Source organism: Dioscorea cayenensis, chromosome 5 (genome assembly GCF_009730915.1).
Source record: "Dioscorea cayenensis subsp. rotundata cultivar TDr96_F1 chromosome 5, TDr96_F1_v2_PseudoChromosome.rev07_lg8_w22 25.fasta, whole genome shotgun sequence".
Classification (NCBI taxonomy): domain Eukaryota; kingdom Viridiplantae; phylum Streptophyta; class Magnoliopsida; order Dioscoreales; family Dioscoreaceae; genus Dioscorea; species Dioscorea cayenensis.
Window position 1 is genome coordinate 4,444,954 of NC_052475.1, and position 19,497 is coordinate 4,464,450.

The window sequence follows — 19,497 nt, forward strand, 5'->3', positions numbered from 1 at the left end:
GGAAGTTACGTATTGCTATTTAGGTTTGATGAAGTATGGGTCAGAGCCACTCCGAATGTGGATGGAGTGCATGTGTCTCAGAAAAAATATGTTGAAGATGTCTTGAAGCAATACAATATGCAAGGTTGTGAATCATTGGAGGTACCAATGAGTCAATGTACAAGACCGAAATTATTTGAGAAGTCCGAAAAGTGCTAATCAAAAGATTTACAGGAGTTTGGTGGGCAAGTTGTTGTATTTAACACATACAAGGTTAGACGTTGTGTTTGCAATGAATCTATGATCCAGATGTATGTCTCAACCTACGAAATTTTAGTTTGGTGCTGCTAAACAGATGTTGAGGTATGTTACTGGCACTTCTGATTTTGGAATTCAGTATGGCAGTAAAGTAGAATGTGTGCTTGAAGTATTTTGTGATAGTGATTGGAGTGGAGACATTCAAGACATGAAGAGTACATCAGGGTTTGTATTTAATTTAGGCTCAATAGCAGTTTGTTGGGCATCAAAGAAGCAGGAAATTGTGGCTCTTTCAATAACAGAAGCTGAATATGTTTCTCTAAATGCAGCATGTCATCATAGTGTGTGGATGAAGAAAATTTTGGTTGATTGTCAAGTGAAGAGTGAAGAGCCATTTAAGATTAGATGTGATAATAGATCATCTATTGCAATTGCCAAAAATCCCACTCTTCATGGCAGGACTAAACACATGGATGTTAAATTCCATTATACAAGAGAGTTGATTGCAAGGAAGGAGATGAATGTGGAATTTTGTAGTATAAATGCTCAAATTGTAGACATTTTCACAAAATGTCTAAGTGTTCAGAAACATATGAAGTTCAAAGAAGGATTGGGGGAGTATGTAAGCTTTAATCACGGGGGAATTTTGTTGATTTTGATTGAAGCTGAATGAATTCAAGAGAAGATGGAAGTGGAGAAGATAAATTTTGGTTACTAAAGTTGTCCTGGTGTAATCAGATTTGGATTGAGGGGTAAGTTTGTCCTTTCAAGTGTTTGTTCATTGAGTTAGTTGAGGTTTGAGAGAGTAGAAGCGAACAGCTGATATTGGTTTCATCAAGGATCGTGGATCAAGTTTGAAGCAGAGCTGTGGATTGTGTTTGTTGTGGTCGGTGGAGATTGCATCATTATACATATGAGTGTAAGCTCGAGGCAAAACTGGTTAAGTATAGACGCACCAGGATTCAACACGTTGCAGGGTGACTCAGTGAACCAAGTTGATTTGTTTCTTTTTGGTTACGGTATGTTATGTAATATGAGTAAAAATCCAATAGTTTTTTAGTTGTTAAGTTTTTCTGAATTTTTTTAGTTCTTCACTACTTGTATGAATTATCTTGTTCAATCTAAGAGTTTATTGGAGATGTTTTCTACTACAAAGTTGTTTGATATGGTTTTAGCTTTCCAACAAATAAATCCATGCATGAATCAATACATACATATAAATACATAAATAAAAATAATCATCACCTCCAAATTAAACTCACAATCATGTCTTCACCTCATCATTCTTTTTGTTTTTCATCTCCTCATCACCATTCTTCTCCTCCTCCTGGTTTGTTCTCAAATGATGGCTCAAGACTGCCATCACTTGAGACTGTTTAATAATAACCACATTTGTACTCAGGTTTTGAGAGAAAACAATCTCATATCCATCATAATATGACTCCATCCCTTCTCCAAACACTTGCCAAACAAGCCCTCCTCCAAATGTTCCTCCATTCATTGCAAACCCATAAATGTCCTCATAAATGGAGCTCATGTACATGTCCCTCCCATGGACTGTGTACCCTGGGTCCTTTTTGGACTTGCCGAACTCTGCCAGCACTAGAGGTTTATTCAATATTGTCCTAGCATCATCCCAGTGACTTCGCATCCATTCCCTTGCAAATGCAATTTGTGCTGTGTCATTTTGCTCGGGAAACCTGCACAAAATTATTACTAGTAATTAAGTCAAATATTTAAATATTATTATTATGAGTTTAAATAAGATATATATATTTTAAATGAAATGAGTTAATTTGAATAAAGTTGGCCAAGGTTAATCACCCCTTGTAATATTATTTAAAGATCGAGGATTCGAATCCTATGGTTGGTCAGTTTAACTATTAAGATATATATTGCAAAAACTTATTATGAGTGTAATATGTCATTATTGATCTATTGAGATGCAGGAAGCTTATTAAAATTGAATCATTGTTTCCTTTTCAATATATTTTATCTTTGTTTCGGATTCTATAGGGTCAAAACTCATCATTAAATTGAATCAGAATAGATTAAATAACTTGATCTATTGTTAAAACGTAACAAAACAATTAGAACGCACCCTAACTGTGTATGATGATTGACAGAAAGTGGTCCCTTGAAATAAGACACATAAAGCTCTTTATGGACTAGGGGGGTCGAAGAGATGAAGGGACAATTAATTAAAGAAGAAAAGAGAGGAAGAGGGAGAGTGGGTATTCAACACCTCCATCTTTAATGTCACTTCTAAGGTTTTAGCTAGATAGTGGTATTCTATTCTTAGCATTAACAATTTTGATTGTCATATCTCTTTCTAGTGCATTTAGAGTTGGATTATAATAAATGTATTGATCATATATAAAGTAGAAGAGAGTATTCTCAAACCTTTAAGTTATGGTTAGAGAGAATTAATGCTTTATAGTTTAGACTAAACTTCAATTTTATTGTGCTTAATATATTGTGCAATAGAGTCTTTTTGTATTTTTCATATTGTTGTGGCTATTTCACGTGTAACATACAAGTTGAAAAGGCAATAATATTTCCCAACAGATTAATTTTTCTCACCATAAGTTCCTGTTATTTTTTTTACTTGTAATAATAATTGATATGATGTGTTATTTAATAATATTCATGCATGTCGGCCATGTTTAATGACAGTTTAATTAAGATATAATACCCGAATTAGTCTTACTTTTCTTTCTCTTGTTGTTTGGTCCCTCTACTCAGAAATGCTCCCAAGTAGTCCCTCTATTTTTGAAAATGATTCTACTTAACTCTTTCTACTCTAAAATAGACCAATTATTAGTTGTATTTTTCAAAAGTAGGGGACTAGATGTGAAGAAATTAAAGGTAGAAGGACTAAATTGGGTCATTTTCAAGAGTAGAAGGATTAGTGTGGTGCATTTCTGAGTATAGGGACTAAAAAAAGAGAGGAAAAAATAGAGAAACCAATTCAGGTATTATACCATTTAATTAATGTGAAGAAGTTTACCATAAATCTGGGTATGCATGGATTGTAGCAAAGTCAATTTGTGGGACAAGGTGGCTGCTGATGAAGTCCGTGCCAACTTGTATTCCATGGTTGAATGTTTTCTTCTCTGGTCTTGAATCTCCATAGAACCCTTCCATTCCTATCTCAAGCAAGTGTCCTTCATCTATTGACTTTGCGTATGCTGCCATCTCTCTCACCCAAGCCTGTTTAGTTACATTCATTCATACATTAATTGACAAAAAGACACACATGCATTAGAGATCGAGAGGTTGTACATCTCTATCATATAATAATTATATAAAAATAATTAACCAACAACGGTTTGGTTTATCACTAGAATCCCATGCGTACGTATGAGTGAGAATCAAGGTCAAATCCTGTGATAGTAAACTTATGTGAAACAGTTAAAAAATTCATATATAACTTTGGTAAGTTATTTGTCGACTTTATAAAAAAATAATAATAAATAATTTTATATAATAATCAGTCAACAGTATTTTGTTTATGGGCATTAGAATATTTTGCTCACGGGCAGGGCAAGACATGAGGTTAAATTGTCACTATGGCACAAAGCTAGGGTACATGAAATATTTAGAAATTTTGTACATGCCTTTTACATTTAATTTATTCACTTTACAAAGAGAACATAATAAAAAATAATGATAGTGATAACATAAATATTCTCACCTGTCTAAATTAACAATGTCATCGGAGAATTATCATTTTATCAAATAATTTCATAATATAAAAATTAATTTAAGACCAATACGAGGAGAATATTAAAAAAAAAAAACAATCTTTGAAATTTAAAACATGATTCCTTTTCTAAAGATTTATGCAATTTTAAAATGAATTCCTAGCTGAAGGTATTAGCTCAACAATTCGTTTGAATTAAATTATAAAAATAAATATATCTTACAATTAAAAAAAATAAATTATTAAAATAAAAATATAATAATGACATTCACTAAATTGAAATATATATATATATATATATTATCATAATTTTAAAGCTTATAAATAATTTGTAAAATATCTCTAGAATTTCTTTAACTAAATTCTTTCATACATAATTCATCTTAACAAAAATAAATTCTAAATTCATAATTCAATATATATATAAAGACCGCCAGTTATCATGTAAATAAGGGGAAAAATTGTGGTGATTACGTAGAAAATTGAAAATATAACCAAATACATTAATTTTATGCATCGATCGCTGGTTTACTAATAACATACAATATATTTTTATATCTATATATAATATGTTATTATTATTGTTATTATCATCGATTCTTCTTATAATAGATGCGATAAATAAATAAATAAAAAGATATTTTGATGCGTGAATGCATGCATGGAAGCATGGGAAGTACGTGGAGATGTCACATGCATGGCTTACATCCAGTGTCTTGCCAGAAGGATCTATCTGACACCGAGGCTCATTGATCAACTCCCACGCCATGATTGTAGGATCATCTTTATAAACTACCTTTGAGATGGTGTTCTTTCTTGTTAATATTTTCTGAAAAAATTAAATTAAATCAAAACTAAGCCCAAATTAAAATTTTATAAATATATATATATATATATATATAAAAATTATCCAACAAACCATGACATGATTCTTATAATATTGTTTTACAACAGGATTAATATAGAAATCATCTTCTCCATTCACTGCTTCTCCTGCATCTCTTGCCCACTGTACATACTGTGCTCTTCCTCCATAGTCCTTGTAATTGTTAACAAGACTTAGTATCAAATAAATTTTATTTCTCCTTGCTTCCGCAATCACAAAGTCAAGTGCCTAAACATATAAACATGAACAAATTATACCGACCAAATATAAATATATATATATATATATATAGGCAATAATAATAACAACATCTATGAAGAGAATAAAGCAGCTGTGAGAAAGTATTTATATACAGGTATTATAGTTATATTATGAAACTTATAAATCAATTATACCTTAAAAATATAATTAAATCTCCAAAACAAAGGCATAATTTAAGTCATTTAGAAATATTCTGTGATATTAAATTAATCTCTTAAACATAGATAAAAAATCATTTAAAAATATTCTATAAGTCACACACCTGAAAAACTTTTTCATCATAAACACCCGGAGAAATCTGCAGAGCTCCGGGACCGCCATCGGAGAAAGCCCATGTTCGGCAAACGGTAAGCCCTGCGGAGGCTGCCTGACTGAAAACATCGGAGATTTTATGCATATCAGAAGGGTTGTCAGCAACACTCATCATCCAATAAGAATTGAATCCATTGAAGAGAAAAGGAGATCCTTGGAGAATAAATTTGTTTCTTAGATCAACACTAACAAAATCACTGTGAATTGGCAACACTTTGCTAGCATTACTACTTGCATCACTAGCGAGCACTGTTAGTGCTTGTAGCAGTGTTGTAAGGGTGATGAGTAAACCCAAGAGTTTGAAACTCTTAACCATTTTTTGGTGGTCGATGCTAGCTTGTGACTTGTAAGATTAAGGAAGAGGCTAGTGTTTGAATTAAGTGGTACGGGAGTTGAGTTTATTTATTGTGGATAAGGGAAGGTGTTTGAGACGTGAGGGCAAGTGCATGAAAGACAAAGCTAAAATGGCCCAGCTACAGTCTTTAGCGGATAAAGGTTTTTGTTTTATGTTGTTGTGTTGTTGCTTGGGATGGGGCGGGAAGGCATGGAAATTATAATTTGTATATATATATATATATATTTTAAAAAAATTAGCCATTAATTCTTTGTACTAATGCATGCACGAAATACAAAAGTAATACCCCTATGGTAATAACCAAGTAGTTAAAATAATTAATTTTTTTATGCAATAGATTGAGGGTTTTATTCTCTTTTAATGTATGGTTAATAGATTGAATTAAAGAGGTGAAGTCTCTTTGCGTCGATTAGGATAGTAATTTTTATTAATATTTATTATTTTCTTATATTTAAGTTAATGTTATTTTTCTAACTTTTGTTGTGCTATATTCTTTTGAGATTCAATTTAAAAAAAAAAAATACTACAATTTGAAATTCTATAAAAATTTATTTAAAAAAAAAAATTCTGAAGAAACCCCAGAATTTTAATAATTTAAAAAAATATATTTTTTCCAATTTAAAAAATTGAATAAATTTCAAATTTTAATAAAAAATTATAAAAACACTTCTAAATTTTATATAAAAATTTAATAATTTGAAATACTTTGTCATTATAATATTATATACTTGTTAGAACTGTTGCAGGAGAAATAATTATTTGAAGGGATGTTTTGCAATTATTAATAACAAAGTAATTCAATATCGTTCTTAGAAATTGCAAACCAATCTAAAACAACAATTTCCTCTTAGTTGCCTACTTGGCACGTCTGGCATGTATTAATTCAAAAATATTGTTAAATTATCGCACAAATTTTTTTTTAGTGATAATTAATTCAATGGATGATTCTGTTTGTTTTTACCTTTTACCAACTTAAACCCCTTATCAATGTTACCTCGTTTTGCCATGGGTAAGGGTATGTGTTTAAAATGTTTTGTCCACATTCTCAATATATGTATAAGAATAAATAAAATAAAAATATCTCAAAAATTATTTTTTTTATAACATTTTTTTTAGAATATATCATAGACGGTTCTAGAGTATGGGTAGTAGGGCAACTACCCCCACTTAACTTTGAAAATTTCATTAAACATATTTAATTTTTTTTTAATTTGCCCCACTAAAACCAAGATATAAAATTTATATAAAAACAATTTAAAAAAATAATCTAAGGACTTATATGAAAAATCTATTATATAAAATTAATTCCATTTCCTAGCTTTTAATTTCCTTATCCCCTCCGTCTCACCCAGTTCTACAATTTTAGAGCTTAGAGGTGCGAATCAGAGAGCTTTAAAACCTTCAATCCTTGCCAAGTCACTATTTAGTTAACTGCAAGCATGTATTTTTCTGCATTTTGAGCATGGTGATCTCTTGTTTTAATGTTTCACGATGCTATTTAATATGATATCACCAACAATCAAAATATTAACACCTTAACCCTTTTGCCTCCTCTTAGTACCTATGGCAAAGATTTTGATTAGTTCAACTTGACAATGAATTTTTAATATAGAGTTTAGTTACCAATACAATATTCTCTAGTATGTTCATTGTTTGGTGAGGTGTACATACCAATACAGTCTTGCCTTCACATATTTTAATTGTAATTTTTTTAAAATTAAATGAAATAAATAGATATTAATTGCAAGTTAAATCAAATGATTACATATTTATGTTTGGATTTACTTTCTTATTTAGAAATTATATAAACTAAATTATATTAAATCCTGCATTGTTTTTAAACTGTGAAAATACACAAAAACAATTGTATCATATGATGAAATTTTTTGATATATTTGTGTTTCATTATATTTTTTTTTATATATTTAATATTAGTTTGCTCTTTCCAAACAAAAATCATGATCCGTCCTATTAATTTTGAAAAATATATTGAAAACATCATGTTCAACATAAATAGTTTGATGATTAATAAGAACTATGATAAGTCACTATACTGATTTTGTTATTTTATAAATTAAAGGTGAGGTATATTAAAACTTAAAAGTAGCCAATATTTCCAATTTCCTATCGTTAAATAGAATAAAACAAAATTTTCTTGAATATTTAATTGACAAATACAAGATATTTATAATTATTAATTTATACTTTTTCAAGAACATCACACAATTGGTGGACGTGCCGGAGTGGTTATCGGGCATGACTAGAAATCATGTGGGCTCTGCCCGCGCAGGTTCGAATCCTGCCGTCCACGCTTTTTTTTGTTTTTAAAACCTAAAAACATTTTAAATATATATTCTTTAAATTTGTAAAACATCCACATCACAATCTATATCTTCTAAATATTTTTTTTAAAATAACTAAATATCCACTACAGTATTTTAAACCCCCAAAATTATAATTAAAAAAAATTGTTGTTCAACTCAATTTATTTTTTTTATTTTTTTATTTTTATTTTTTTTGGTGGATGAACCTTGGGCAATAAAAGCCCATAAAACATTTTTTATAAAGTTTTTCATAAAAATTACTTGAGGCCCGTTTGGATAACCAGAAATTATGACATAATCCGTACAATATAACATAATTTAACATTTTCTGAGAATTATGTGATATTAGCTGTTTAGGTACTTATTTTAAAATATAAAATTATGGCATAATATAGGTATTATGACAAAAAAATATTCCACAAAGAGTGGAATATTTTCCCATTGCAAAAAGTCTCTCTTCCTTTTGATCCAGCCACCGACCCATAGGTCCACCAACGGTCCGGCCAACCCACGGAGACCGGCCACCGGTCCGGCCGGCCTCCAGCGACTGGCCACCGGTGGTCCGACCAGCCTCCGGCGACCTGCCACTAGTCCGGCCGGCTTGTGGTGACACACTGGCTGTCCACAGGTGGTCTGGCAGACCTTCGGTGGCTGGCCACCGGTCCACCAGCAGTCCGATGACCTACCGGTTGGCCTCCGACGACCGGTCACCGGTGGTCCGACCATCAGCCGGTGGTCCAGTCCCAACCTCTGGCGACCGGCCACCAGTCCAGCGACAGTCCGGTAGTCGATCGTCCAGTCTCCGTAATTTTTTTTATTTTATTAACCACTCATTCTGTAAGAATAAAGTATGTTACAATTTCTGTAATAATCACTCGCACTTCCTACGTAATAAAATTATGCAATATTTTTTTATTTTGCAACCAAACAGGCCCTTAAACAAATAATTAGAATATAATAAGGTTTAAAAAAAATTACCTCGTTGCAAAATTCGAAGTATTTTATGAAAACGCATTCAATCATAAATGCGTTCGTCTGGGTGTACGTGAATTAAAAATTTCAACTAAGATTATGCGTGGACTCATCAAAGAAAAGAGTTACATGCACGCAAGAGCATAGCAAGGATGAAGACAGAAAAGAAACGCTTGTGGCCAGAGAACTTTGGAAACTTTTTCCGGTGAAACATTTAGATTGAGACACAAGGTATTGCCTAATCGAGGATTAAATATATAATTGTATGCTTTGATGAGTATACATGCAAATGAAAGGGATGATTCCTTTGAGGTCTTTAGGAGATGCATGCACTCAATAAAATTCATGTTGATGCTGATGTCCTGCATTTTCCTTCTCACTCTTCTCTTCTTGTAGTTATATCTAATTCATATCTAATTCCTTCTTGTGTGTTGATTTAACTCTAAAAACATCTAGACAATAATGCTCAAATTTAATAATTCTTATATGCATTTAATATTTTATGTTTTATTTATCTTAATTTGATATTGCCAAGAGAGAACAGAGTTACCAGTGAAGAAACCATAAAAAAAAAAACCAGACGATAATAATGTATTAAATTAACTTAAATATTACAACACTTCATCACATTCACTCCATCACATTATTATTATTATTATTATTATTATTATTTTTGGACGAAATGTGATAAGTGTCCATATAGTCAGGGGTGTATGCACAGTGGGCATATTCACCCCACTTGGTTGATATTGAAATTGAGTTGTAAGCCCGCATCCATATTTAGGACTCTTGGAAACACTGCATCTAGCACGTTTTGAATTTGAGCAATGAGTATCCCACAAAGCCAACGACCTTTGGGTCTATTGGTACACGGGTCACCGATAGAGCTCTCACCGAGTGGTGAGAGTTCGATTCTCGGCTGAGAGCACATTTCTGGGAGTTGTGAATAGTTGTTGTGTATGGGTGGTTCCAGCGCCCACGTAAGCGCGGCCCCATCCCCATTTATTCTACCGAGACTTGTGCACGTCCTGGGTCTTTAGTGGGTTTGCCCCGCTCCTCTTTCCCAAAAAAAAAATGAGTATCCCACAAATCAAACATTTTCGTAGTGGAGCCAATATCGCTGAATTGGACCAAAATTAGTTGGCCCAATTAGTAACAATTCTTCAAATTCCATCCCGTCGTAGTCTATATAATTTTTTTTTAATAATAAAAAGATAAAAACTATTTTAAATTATTAATAATAACATCAAATATTAAATCTCCTAAAATTTTAAGATATTAATCACGTATTGATATTAATGCAAACTTTATTTATGTATTAAAAAACAATTATATTTCCGTTTATACAAGAGAATTAAAATGATAATAAGTACTAAATACAAAATTGTATTGGGGACATGTACATTGGTGTTGGGGCCATTATATAGAAGCACAAACAATAATTCACATGAAAACAGCGGAGAGGATTCTTCAATATATTAAGGGGACATTGAATTATGGGTTATTTTACATTATTGCAACTGATATCAAATTACATGAGTTTAATGACAGTGATCAAGGAGGAGATGTGATTAGAAAAGTACTAGCAACTTTGTTTTTTTTTTGGGAACTATTATTTTTGGTTGGAGTTAACATCCAATTGTTAATTTTTTCAACATGTAATAAAACAAAGCATGCTGCAGGTACTTTTGTTTATCATGCTATTTGGTTGAACATGCTTTTAAGAATTTTGAAATTTAAGTAAAATTGAGCTGTTAATATTTTTATGGATAACAAATTAGCTATTGCTTTGGAAAGAAATCCAATTTTTCATAAAAGAAACAGGCATATAAACACAAATTAAAGTATCATTTCATTAAAAAAAAAGTGTTGGAAAGAAGGAGATTCAATTGAAGCATGTGATATTTTATTAAGGACCAAGTGGAAGGACTTTGCATATTGAGACCCATCCTTGGAGTTGTTAAAGGCTAATTTACAAGTTTAAGAAGTGTTGTTGAGAAGATAAATTTATGTTTGTTACCTTTATTAATTTATATTTAGTAGTTTGTATCGTTTTATTAGTTGTTAATCATGTGGTGAATATCTGAGTCTTTTTAATATTTATTTATGCTGAGTCACATGTATCATAAATTAACCAATTATGTTTGAAACAACATGCTCCCACATTAATAAGCAACATACATTTGTTTACCTTGGTGTATATGTAGAGCGTGTTCTCTAAATCAACAACTAACTGTACAAAAGGTAATTAAGCACTTCCCTGCATGCACTCTAGATTCTTGAAAATTTCGCTGCATGTTTTTAATTTTTCAATAGTAATTATGACTCTAAAACAGGTGGTGTACTAATGTACCAATTGGACCAACCAATCTTCTATATATCACTTCTATAACATTCTTGAACTCTACTAATGCATGCTAAATATATGACATCCTTCAGCCACATCTTTTATTGTGGTAACGTCTTTGTCACAGCAAACTCTCTAAAAATACTAGCAAAGAAACAGGAACATAATCTTATGTTTTAAATTTCAATTCTTTTTCTCCTTTGAGTCATATATATAGAAATCCTTTAATAGTTTCATACATTGTTGGATGTGGTGAAATATTTATGTACAACAGATATGTCACAGAAGTTCTTCAATTTCATCAATTAACCATCCAAGTCATGTTACTTGCAATGCTGGTTTGAAGTATCTGTATTAGAACTCTTTTTGACAAGAGGAGCAGACGATCGAAAGCCTCTGCTAAATCGTCATGGGCGTGCACAAGCCTCGGTGGAGTAAGTGGGGGCGGGGAACATGCACACATAGTCACTAGGACCACCTGCACACAACCACCGCTCACATCTCCCAAAAATGTGCCCTCAGATGAGAATCGAACTCGCACCATTTGGTGAGGAGCTCTATTAGCGACCCGTATACCAATAGATCATTTGATCGTTGGTGTATTCAAACTACTTGAACCGAACATATGGATCAGCACCACCGTCGATTGATGTTCAAGAAGACGAAGCTGTTGCCAAATCAATGGCCTATTTAAACGCTGCACTTGTTGGTAGTCCTGTTCGCTCACTAATTTAGCTTGTACCTATTTAAATTAGTAAAAATGGATATGAACATACACGTAATAAAACAAGAAGCCTATCAATAGACAATTCCAATAGTAAGCATTCTAAACATGAGCACTTCATTCTATTTATACATTATCCGTTGCTTCTACTCTCAGAAAACAAAGGTGTACCACATATAAGAAACCACCACCTTCAAACTCATCTTTTATTCTTCAGTTCAGATCTAACTACAAAAACTTGTGTTCACGAAATAAAGGATAAGAAAATGATGATCAAGAAGATAACAGGTTTTGTCATAATCGCAATATTATCAATTGTCGTCGGAGTTTCCAGTAAGCCTGATTACCGAGATGCACTGCACAAGTCCATTCTGTTTTTTCAGGCACAAAGGTCAGGGAAGCTCCCTGATGATCAGGCCATAAAATGGAGGACAAACTCCGGGCTCAATGATGGTTCAGTAGAAAATGTTAGTTTGATTCTTTTCTTATCGAAATTTTTTTAGTGCAATAATAATTATGTGATTGAAATGAAAACATATGATCAGGTGGATTTAAGTGGAGGTTACTATGATGCTGGAGACAACATGAAATTCAACTTCCCCATGGCATTCACAACCACAATGCTAGCATGGAGTGTGCTAGAGTTTGGGAGGAGAATGCAAGATGAACTAGCTCAAGCTCGCGAAGCAGTGCGTTGGGGAACAGATTACCTTCTCAAGTCCTCTGTTAATCTTCCTCATGCTCTTTATGTGCAGGTTTGTCCCCGTTGAATGTATTAGAGTAACTAATAGTTTCATATTGATTAAAATCATATTTTTATGGTGTATGTTTGGTTTGTATCTGACAACAACAACAGATAACATGAGATTGAAACCCGCAGGTTGGAAATCCAAATGTAGATCACAAATGTTGGACTCGTGCGGAGGACTTACGAGAACCAAGGAGTGTCTACAAGGTAACGCCGGTAAACCCGGGCACCGATGTAGCTGCCGAGACAGCAGCTGCCCTGGCCGCAGGCTCAATTGTGTTCAGGCACATTGACAAAGGATACGCGAATAAACTGCGAGAGACTGCAATCAAGGCATTTGCATTTGCTGATAAATACCGAGGAAAATACAGTGACTCCCTTTCCTCAGTTGTTTGTCCCTTCTATTGCTCATACTCTGGTTTTGAAGTAAGGATTAACTTCTTTTTTTTTTTTTTAATTTCTTAATAACAAGTTTGATAACAAACACTGAGACTGGTATGTTGTAGGATGAACTTTTATGGGGAGCTGCATGGCTTTATAAGGCTACACAGAACTCTTCTTATCTTGACTTTGCCAAGTCTCTTGATGTTAATAATAAAGATTCAGATACTTTTAGTTGGGATGACAAAATACCTGGTGCTCGTGTGCTTCTAGCAAGGGTATATATATATATATATATATATATATATATATATGTTTTATTTGTATTATTTCTAGTATTTCTTTTTAAAAATGGAAATGTGAAAATGTAGGATTACTTGGTTGAGAAACATGAAGTAGGTGCAGAATATAGAAAGAGAGCAGAGAGGTATTTTTGCAGTGTATTGCCGAGTTCTCCATCGGTGAGTGTTAAGTATACAGCAGGGGGATTGCTGTATAAGATGAGTGGGAGTAATTTGCAGTATGTGACATCCAATACCTTCTTGCTCAGTGTGTATGCAAAATACCTCAGAGCATCTGGACAGACCTTCAATTGTGGAGATTTGCTTGTCACTCCATCAGTGTTAAGGGAACTGGCTAGGAAACAGGTACAGCAAACTCACTCCTTCATTTCCCTTCATTGATTTCATGCATTTTTTTGTTCATAAAATCCCTTTTGTAAGAGTAATAATTAATAGTTCTCACTTGGTAAGTAAATAAGGATATCAATATTGGTTCATATGGATTTTTTTTTTTCAGTTTTTTGGTCATAAAAACAGTAGCTTACATAATATGATCTGTTAAAATTTATAGTTAATAAGATAGTTTTGTAGCTAAACTCACAATATGCTACAATTCACCTTTGGAAAGCACAAGTCAAGAAATGTTATCCACACCTCTCTAATATTAATTAAATTAATATGTGTTAGAGTAACTAATTAATAGTCTCATATTTGTTAATTTAAAAATATATATTTATATATATATATAAATCTAGGTTTCTTATTCTATTAATTAATTAAATAATATGCTTTATTTACATCTATCCATCATATGCCAGGTCGATTATATTTTAGGAGAAAATCCTAAAATGACATCATACATGGTTGGATATAGTAAAAACTTCCCGAAACATGTTCATCACAGGAGCTCATCTATTCCGAGCATTCTTGTAGACACACAACCTTTGAGTTGTGACAGCGGCTTCAACTTCTACTATGCATCAAGTGAAAACCCTAATGTACTCACAGGAGCTGTCGTCGGAGGACCAGACGACAACGATGAATACACTGACGACCGTAACAATTATGCTCAGTCTGAACCAGCAACATACATTAATGCTCCTCTTGTTGGGACATTATCCTATATAGCTGCATGCTTTCAATGATATTTGTATCATATTTGAGTATCTTAATTGAATAATAAAGCTCATAAGGCTTGTTAGATTTGAGCTTTGCTAATGTTAAGAGTTTTTGGCTATATGTGTTCATTCTTAGAAAGAGATTAAGTGATGACTACGTGCTTGATTGATTCTCCATCAGATTATTAAATCCCTATCATTTTTCCCTTTTTTTTTTCTCAATAACAAAAGATGTCACTTGTCACATGGGGATATATAGATATATGAGAAAACATCCTCTGGGATATTCATAGAAACATCCCAAAAATTAAAAAGAGAGAAAAATAATAAGAAAAACAGACAAATTTTGCTGTATCAATTAGATTAATAGTGCAAAAATACTTGACAAATATTTGTACCACCAACCAACCAGACAAGTGTTGTGTATTTTGGATTTATTTTAGCTTAACTGTAGGCCTGATTGAATGACTGAATTTTTAATTAAATTATTCAGGTTAAAATATTGTTCATCACATTTTTACTATGCCAAACATAAATACAAAAAAATAATAAAGACCATTTCAAATTTACGCACGTGCGGATCGAGATGATCCATCATTTAAATATATATAACCAAAATTTTAAATATAAAAAAATTATCAAAATAGTCAAACCATATGTACTTAAAAGTTAAAACAATAGGTGATTGTTATAAAATTAATAAAACACAGTATTTTATTAAAAAAATATGAGAATAACTGAAATATGTGAAAACATCATATTACAACTAAAAGCACATATGCAAATAAATATTTTTGGTTTGTATATCATTAAAAATTTGTGTAATTTTGCCATGAGTACCCTAAAAATATGATTTGTATGTATACTTTTTACTGACATTAGAATATATTGCAAATTATAAAATTATATAAATAACCTTCACTATCAAAAGTGATTAACACCTCAAAATACTAAGAAAAAAAAAATCTAACGTTTCCAAAAAATAATCATTTGAAGAGATTTACATGACAAAATAAATTTCATTATATATATAAATTAAGAGTAATTGAAAAAAATATTTTTTGACATTATATATTTTTTTTCTAAAAAGACTACTACTATCATTTTTAAATTATATAATAATAAGTTGCAGTTTCTATTAAAATTGTAATTATAAATCCACTCATAACAAACTCTTTGGACTTCTAAAATTTTTATTTTAAAATTTTTTTTAAGGTTTATAAAAATAAAAATAGAAATCAGCCATTGCTCTTCAACTAATTTCTTCTCATTGGAATTCATCAAACTTGGGAGGTTGGATAGGCTTGGAGACTTGGAAGCTTGGAAGCATAACATCCATGCATCCCATTAACTTGACCAAAACCTTACCCACCACCATTGACCTTTAAATGCTCATATGTGTACATACACCAACCAACCAAACATTAACTTGAATAAATAAACAAGGCATCTAATTCAAGAATATCTCTTTATACTTTTTCCCCAAAAGAAAAGTTTCTCCTCTTAAATCAAAACCCATTCCTTTTCCTTCTCTCATCCCAAATGCAGACCCACAAAACTTTGTTCCTAATTCTCTATATATTGTTATTATCATCATCATCATGTCTTAGTTTAGAAACACTTGGTGATGCTGCCACTGCTTATGATATACTTGAGAGATATGGTCTTCCAAAGGGGCTTCTTCCACAAGGTGTTCAAAGCTATCTTTTAACAAATGAAGGGAGCTTTGAGTTTTTCTTGTTTGATAAGTGTGAGTTTGAAGTGCAAGGGAAGTACATGTTGAAGTATAAGACTATAATCAAAGGGAGTGTGGAGTTTGGGAGTTTGAGAGATGTTAAAGGTTTGAGTGTGAGATTTCTTTTTGTGTGGATTGGTGTTGATAGAGTTGTGGTGAGTGGTGATGAGTTGAGGTTTTATTATCATGGTTCTTTCTATTTTTCTTTGCCTGTTTCTTATTTTGAGCAGTGTCCAAGATGTGGATGTGGGTTTGATTGTTCCAATGATTTGTTGCTGGATTTGTAGAGAAAGGATTTTAAATGCTTAGTTTGTTGTTGTCCTTTTGGGGAGGATAAACCCAAAGCCTCTCCTGTTTGTATTTTTAAATGAATGAATAAATAAATTTATTAATATTTGTCATTTTGGATATTTGGTGGTTAATTTATCTATTTTATAAAAATAATAAAAATCATCTTCATTATAACTTTTTAAACTTAAATTTTGTTTGGAACCTCTTTATTTATTTATTTATTTACATTATAGATAAATAAACACACTTTAAATTCTCAACTATATATATATATATATTAAAAAATCAAATTCTTGATTTTACATATAAGAGTTTATATTTTATAACACTACCCCATGAATTTTATTTATTTATTTATTTTTATTAAAAAAAACACTACCACACGATATTGCGCAATGGTTTTGAAAACTACATTTTTACCAAACCATTAAAAATACTATGAGCAATTGACCAAATAATTTATTATATAATAACTATTATGACAAATAATATATATATGATGATAAACATCATCTCGTGGGACGTCAGTAAGTCGTCCGCAGACGATGATCTGATCTTTATAGAGTTGGACTACCGTGATCGATTCGATTCATGCGCTTAAAAATCGATCGGACAGCTCGGATCAAAAATACGTCGATCCCACTTTTTTTAATCATCGCTTATAAATAGTCGTGATATGCTATCGTTCACGTATCAGTGTAGCATGGTTGGATAACGTTCACGGATACGCTTTCGTGAACGCTGGCAAGAGGACGTATCCTCTATATATATATATATATATATATATAATATTTTATAAGATAACATGATATGCCACATGTCACATTGCATATTGCCACATGGACAGCAGATAACTTACAAGGATCACAATGAACATTACAAGCACAATATAATATTCGTTTCTAAAAATAACAAAGACTAAACTTTACCATACGCCATAGTGCACGAACTAATAGTGTAATTAACCCTTTTAATAAAGTGGATGACATTAACCCTAATTTTTAAGGAAAACAAATATATATATATATATATATTTAAAAATAATAATAATTTTGTAAGTCCACTAAAAAACATATATAAAAAATAAAAAAAAAAGTGACCAAATTTTTTGAGCCACGGGATGTTGTTTGATTGTGTTTGGACAATAATAAAAATAGAAACCCAATTCAAAGATACCAATTTTATATCAACCAAAACAGGCTTGGCTTGTCCACAAAACAATCTATTCAATTGTCAACAACCGAAGCCAACATGACATGAGAATTATTCAAAACCAAACCAAAAGAAGCATTATTTTAAGATTCCATTTTGGATTATGTACCTAGTCAAGAAATAGAAACATATCACAATTACTTAACAATGATTATGAACCAAATCAAACATATAATAATAATAATTAATAATAATATTAATAATAATACTTGGTCTTTATCAGTATCCTAATGCTAACAAAAACTAATTGTTATTAAGAAAAACAAATAAAAATAAAAGATTTGTGGTTGCCAGCCCAGCAGGATTATGTCAATATAACCAAGGTTGCAATCTGCTATCCTATACTTAACGTGGTCTGGCGGCTTTTAAAAAAAAAAAAATCTCATTTGCATTAAAATATTAGTAAATGGTCACAAAATTTATAGATAACCATCAAGAGTGGCATAAGCACAAGAGTGACATAATTATTAATTAAAGTATCCTTATGCACCAAAATATATTAATTATATAAATAATTTGTTTAGAAAAACTATAAACATATCTAATTAATTATTCTTAATCAGAATACAAAAAAAAAAAGTCAAGTAAGCAAAAAATTCACCAGTTCTGTCTGATCATATAAGAACTTGAAATTGGTAAAATACCTTCTATAGCTTTTATATATACATCTCTAATATATATATATATATATATATATATATTTTGCCCTTTCTTGATTTTTTATATTCTGAGTTATAACTATTAATTAGATAAGTTTATATTTAAAAAAACTATTTATATAATTAGTATATTTATACATCTAAAGTAATACTTAAGTAGGTCCAACGTGATTTTTTGCATAAAATAATTAATCTTTATTGCTATAACCCATGATCAGACCATGAGAAAAGTATATATTGACATAATTTTGAGTATTTATAGAAAGAGAGACTTTTGTAGATGTGATATATGTATTTATATATATAATTTTGGGATTTTGTGGGGATATATGTAAAAAAAATTATTTCATCCATGGGACCATTACAATAAGATTGATTCAAAAATTTTGCCCAAATGATCAATCTTGTTATTAAAAGGGATGGAATAGTGCTTTTCCAAAAAAACTTTAAATTCTCTATCCACAAATCCACTTCAAAGATTCTCTCATGTTGGATCCACATAATTAAACTCTTATTAAAAGAAGAAGAAAAAAAAAGGACAAATCAATTCAAGTGCTCAATAAATAAAACAATACATAAAACATCACAAATTATAGCAACATTATTAAGAAAAATCCAAAGTGGGGCAAGTGAAACAACATTTGATTAATTAATAATTTCAACATGAAAATGAATGAATTAATGTTACTTATTAATTGTTTAATGTGACCATACTTTTTCAGGATTAACAAGGAAATATCATCCCAAATTATAACCATGTTTATGCATACAATTACTGTCCACATACAATTACTGTCCACTATAATCTAACAAAATCTAACTTTTAAACTAAAGAGTAAAAAAGAGGAAATTTTGAGAGATAAACTAAGAAAAATATATCAACAATTATTTGGTTCCAATAATAGCAAGATCTTTTTTGGTGTGATTGATTTGTTGAACCTTAACATA

At 31.2% G+C, this 19,497-nt stretch overlaps 3 protein-coding genes and 1 non-coding gene across 4 annotated transcripts; 3 read left to right on the forward strand and 1 right to left on the reverse strand.

The window, feature by feature from the left end:
• Window positions 1–1,448: 1,448 nt before the first annotated feature.
• Window positions 1,449–5,780, reverse strand: LOC120262374 (mannan endo-1,4-beta-mannosidase 5-like). The gene is made up of 5 exons (XM_039270473.1): window positions 5,353–5,780; window positions 4,863–5,057; window positions 4,650–4,772; window positions 3,248–3,450; window positions 1,449–1,937 (listed from the first exon to the last, which is right to left on the reverse strand). Exons 1-5 carry the CDS (start codon window positions 5,716–5,718, stop codon window positions 1,502–1,504), a joined length of 1,323 nt encoding a protein of 440 aa, XP_039126407.1. The 5' UTR covers window positions 5,719–5,780; the 3' UTR covers window positions 1,449–1,501.
• A 2,206-nt stretch (window positions 5,781–7,986) lies between these two features.
• Window positions 7,987–8,068, forward strand: TRNAS-AGA. The gene has a single exon. It is a non-coding gene; the product is annotated as a tRNA-Ser (tRNA).
• A 4,313-nt stretch (window positions 8,069–12,381) lies between these two features.
• On the forward strand, window positions 12,382–14,819 carry LOC120262061 (endoglucanase 3-like). The gene is made up of 6 exons (XM_039270113.1): window positions 12,382–12,591; window positions 12,670–12,879; window positions 13,005–13,298; window positions 13,379–13,531; window positions 13,625–13,900; window positions 14,353–14,819. Exons 1-6 carry the CDS (start codon window positions 12,391–12,393, stop codon window positions 14,677–14,679), a joined length of 1,461 nt encoding a protein of 486 aa, XP_039126047.1. The 5' UTR covers window positions 12,382–12,390; the 3' UTR covers window positions 14,680–14,819.
• A 1,321-nt stretch (window positions 14,820–16,140) lies between these two features.
• LOC120262157 lies at window positions 16,141–16,754 on the forward strand. The gene has a single exon (XM_039270229.1). The coding sequence runs from the start codon at window positions 16,195–16,197 to the stop codon at window positions 16,672–16,674; it is 480 nt and encodes a 159-aa protein (XP_039126163.1). The 5' UTR covers window positions 16,141–16,194; the 3' UTR covers window positions 16,675–16,754.
• Window positions 16,755–19,497: the final 2,743 nt, after the last annotated feature.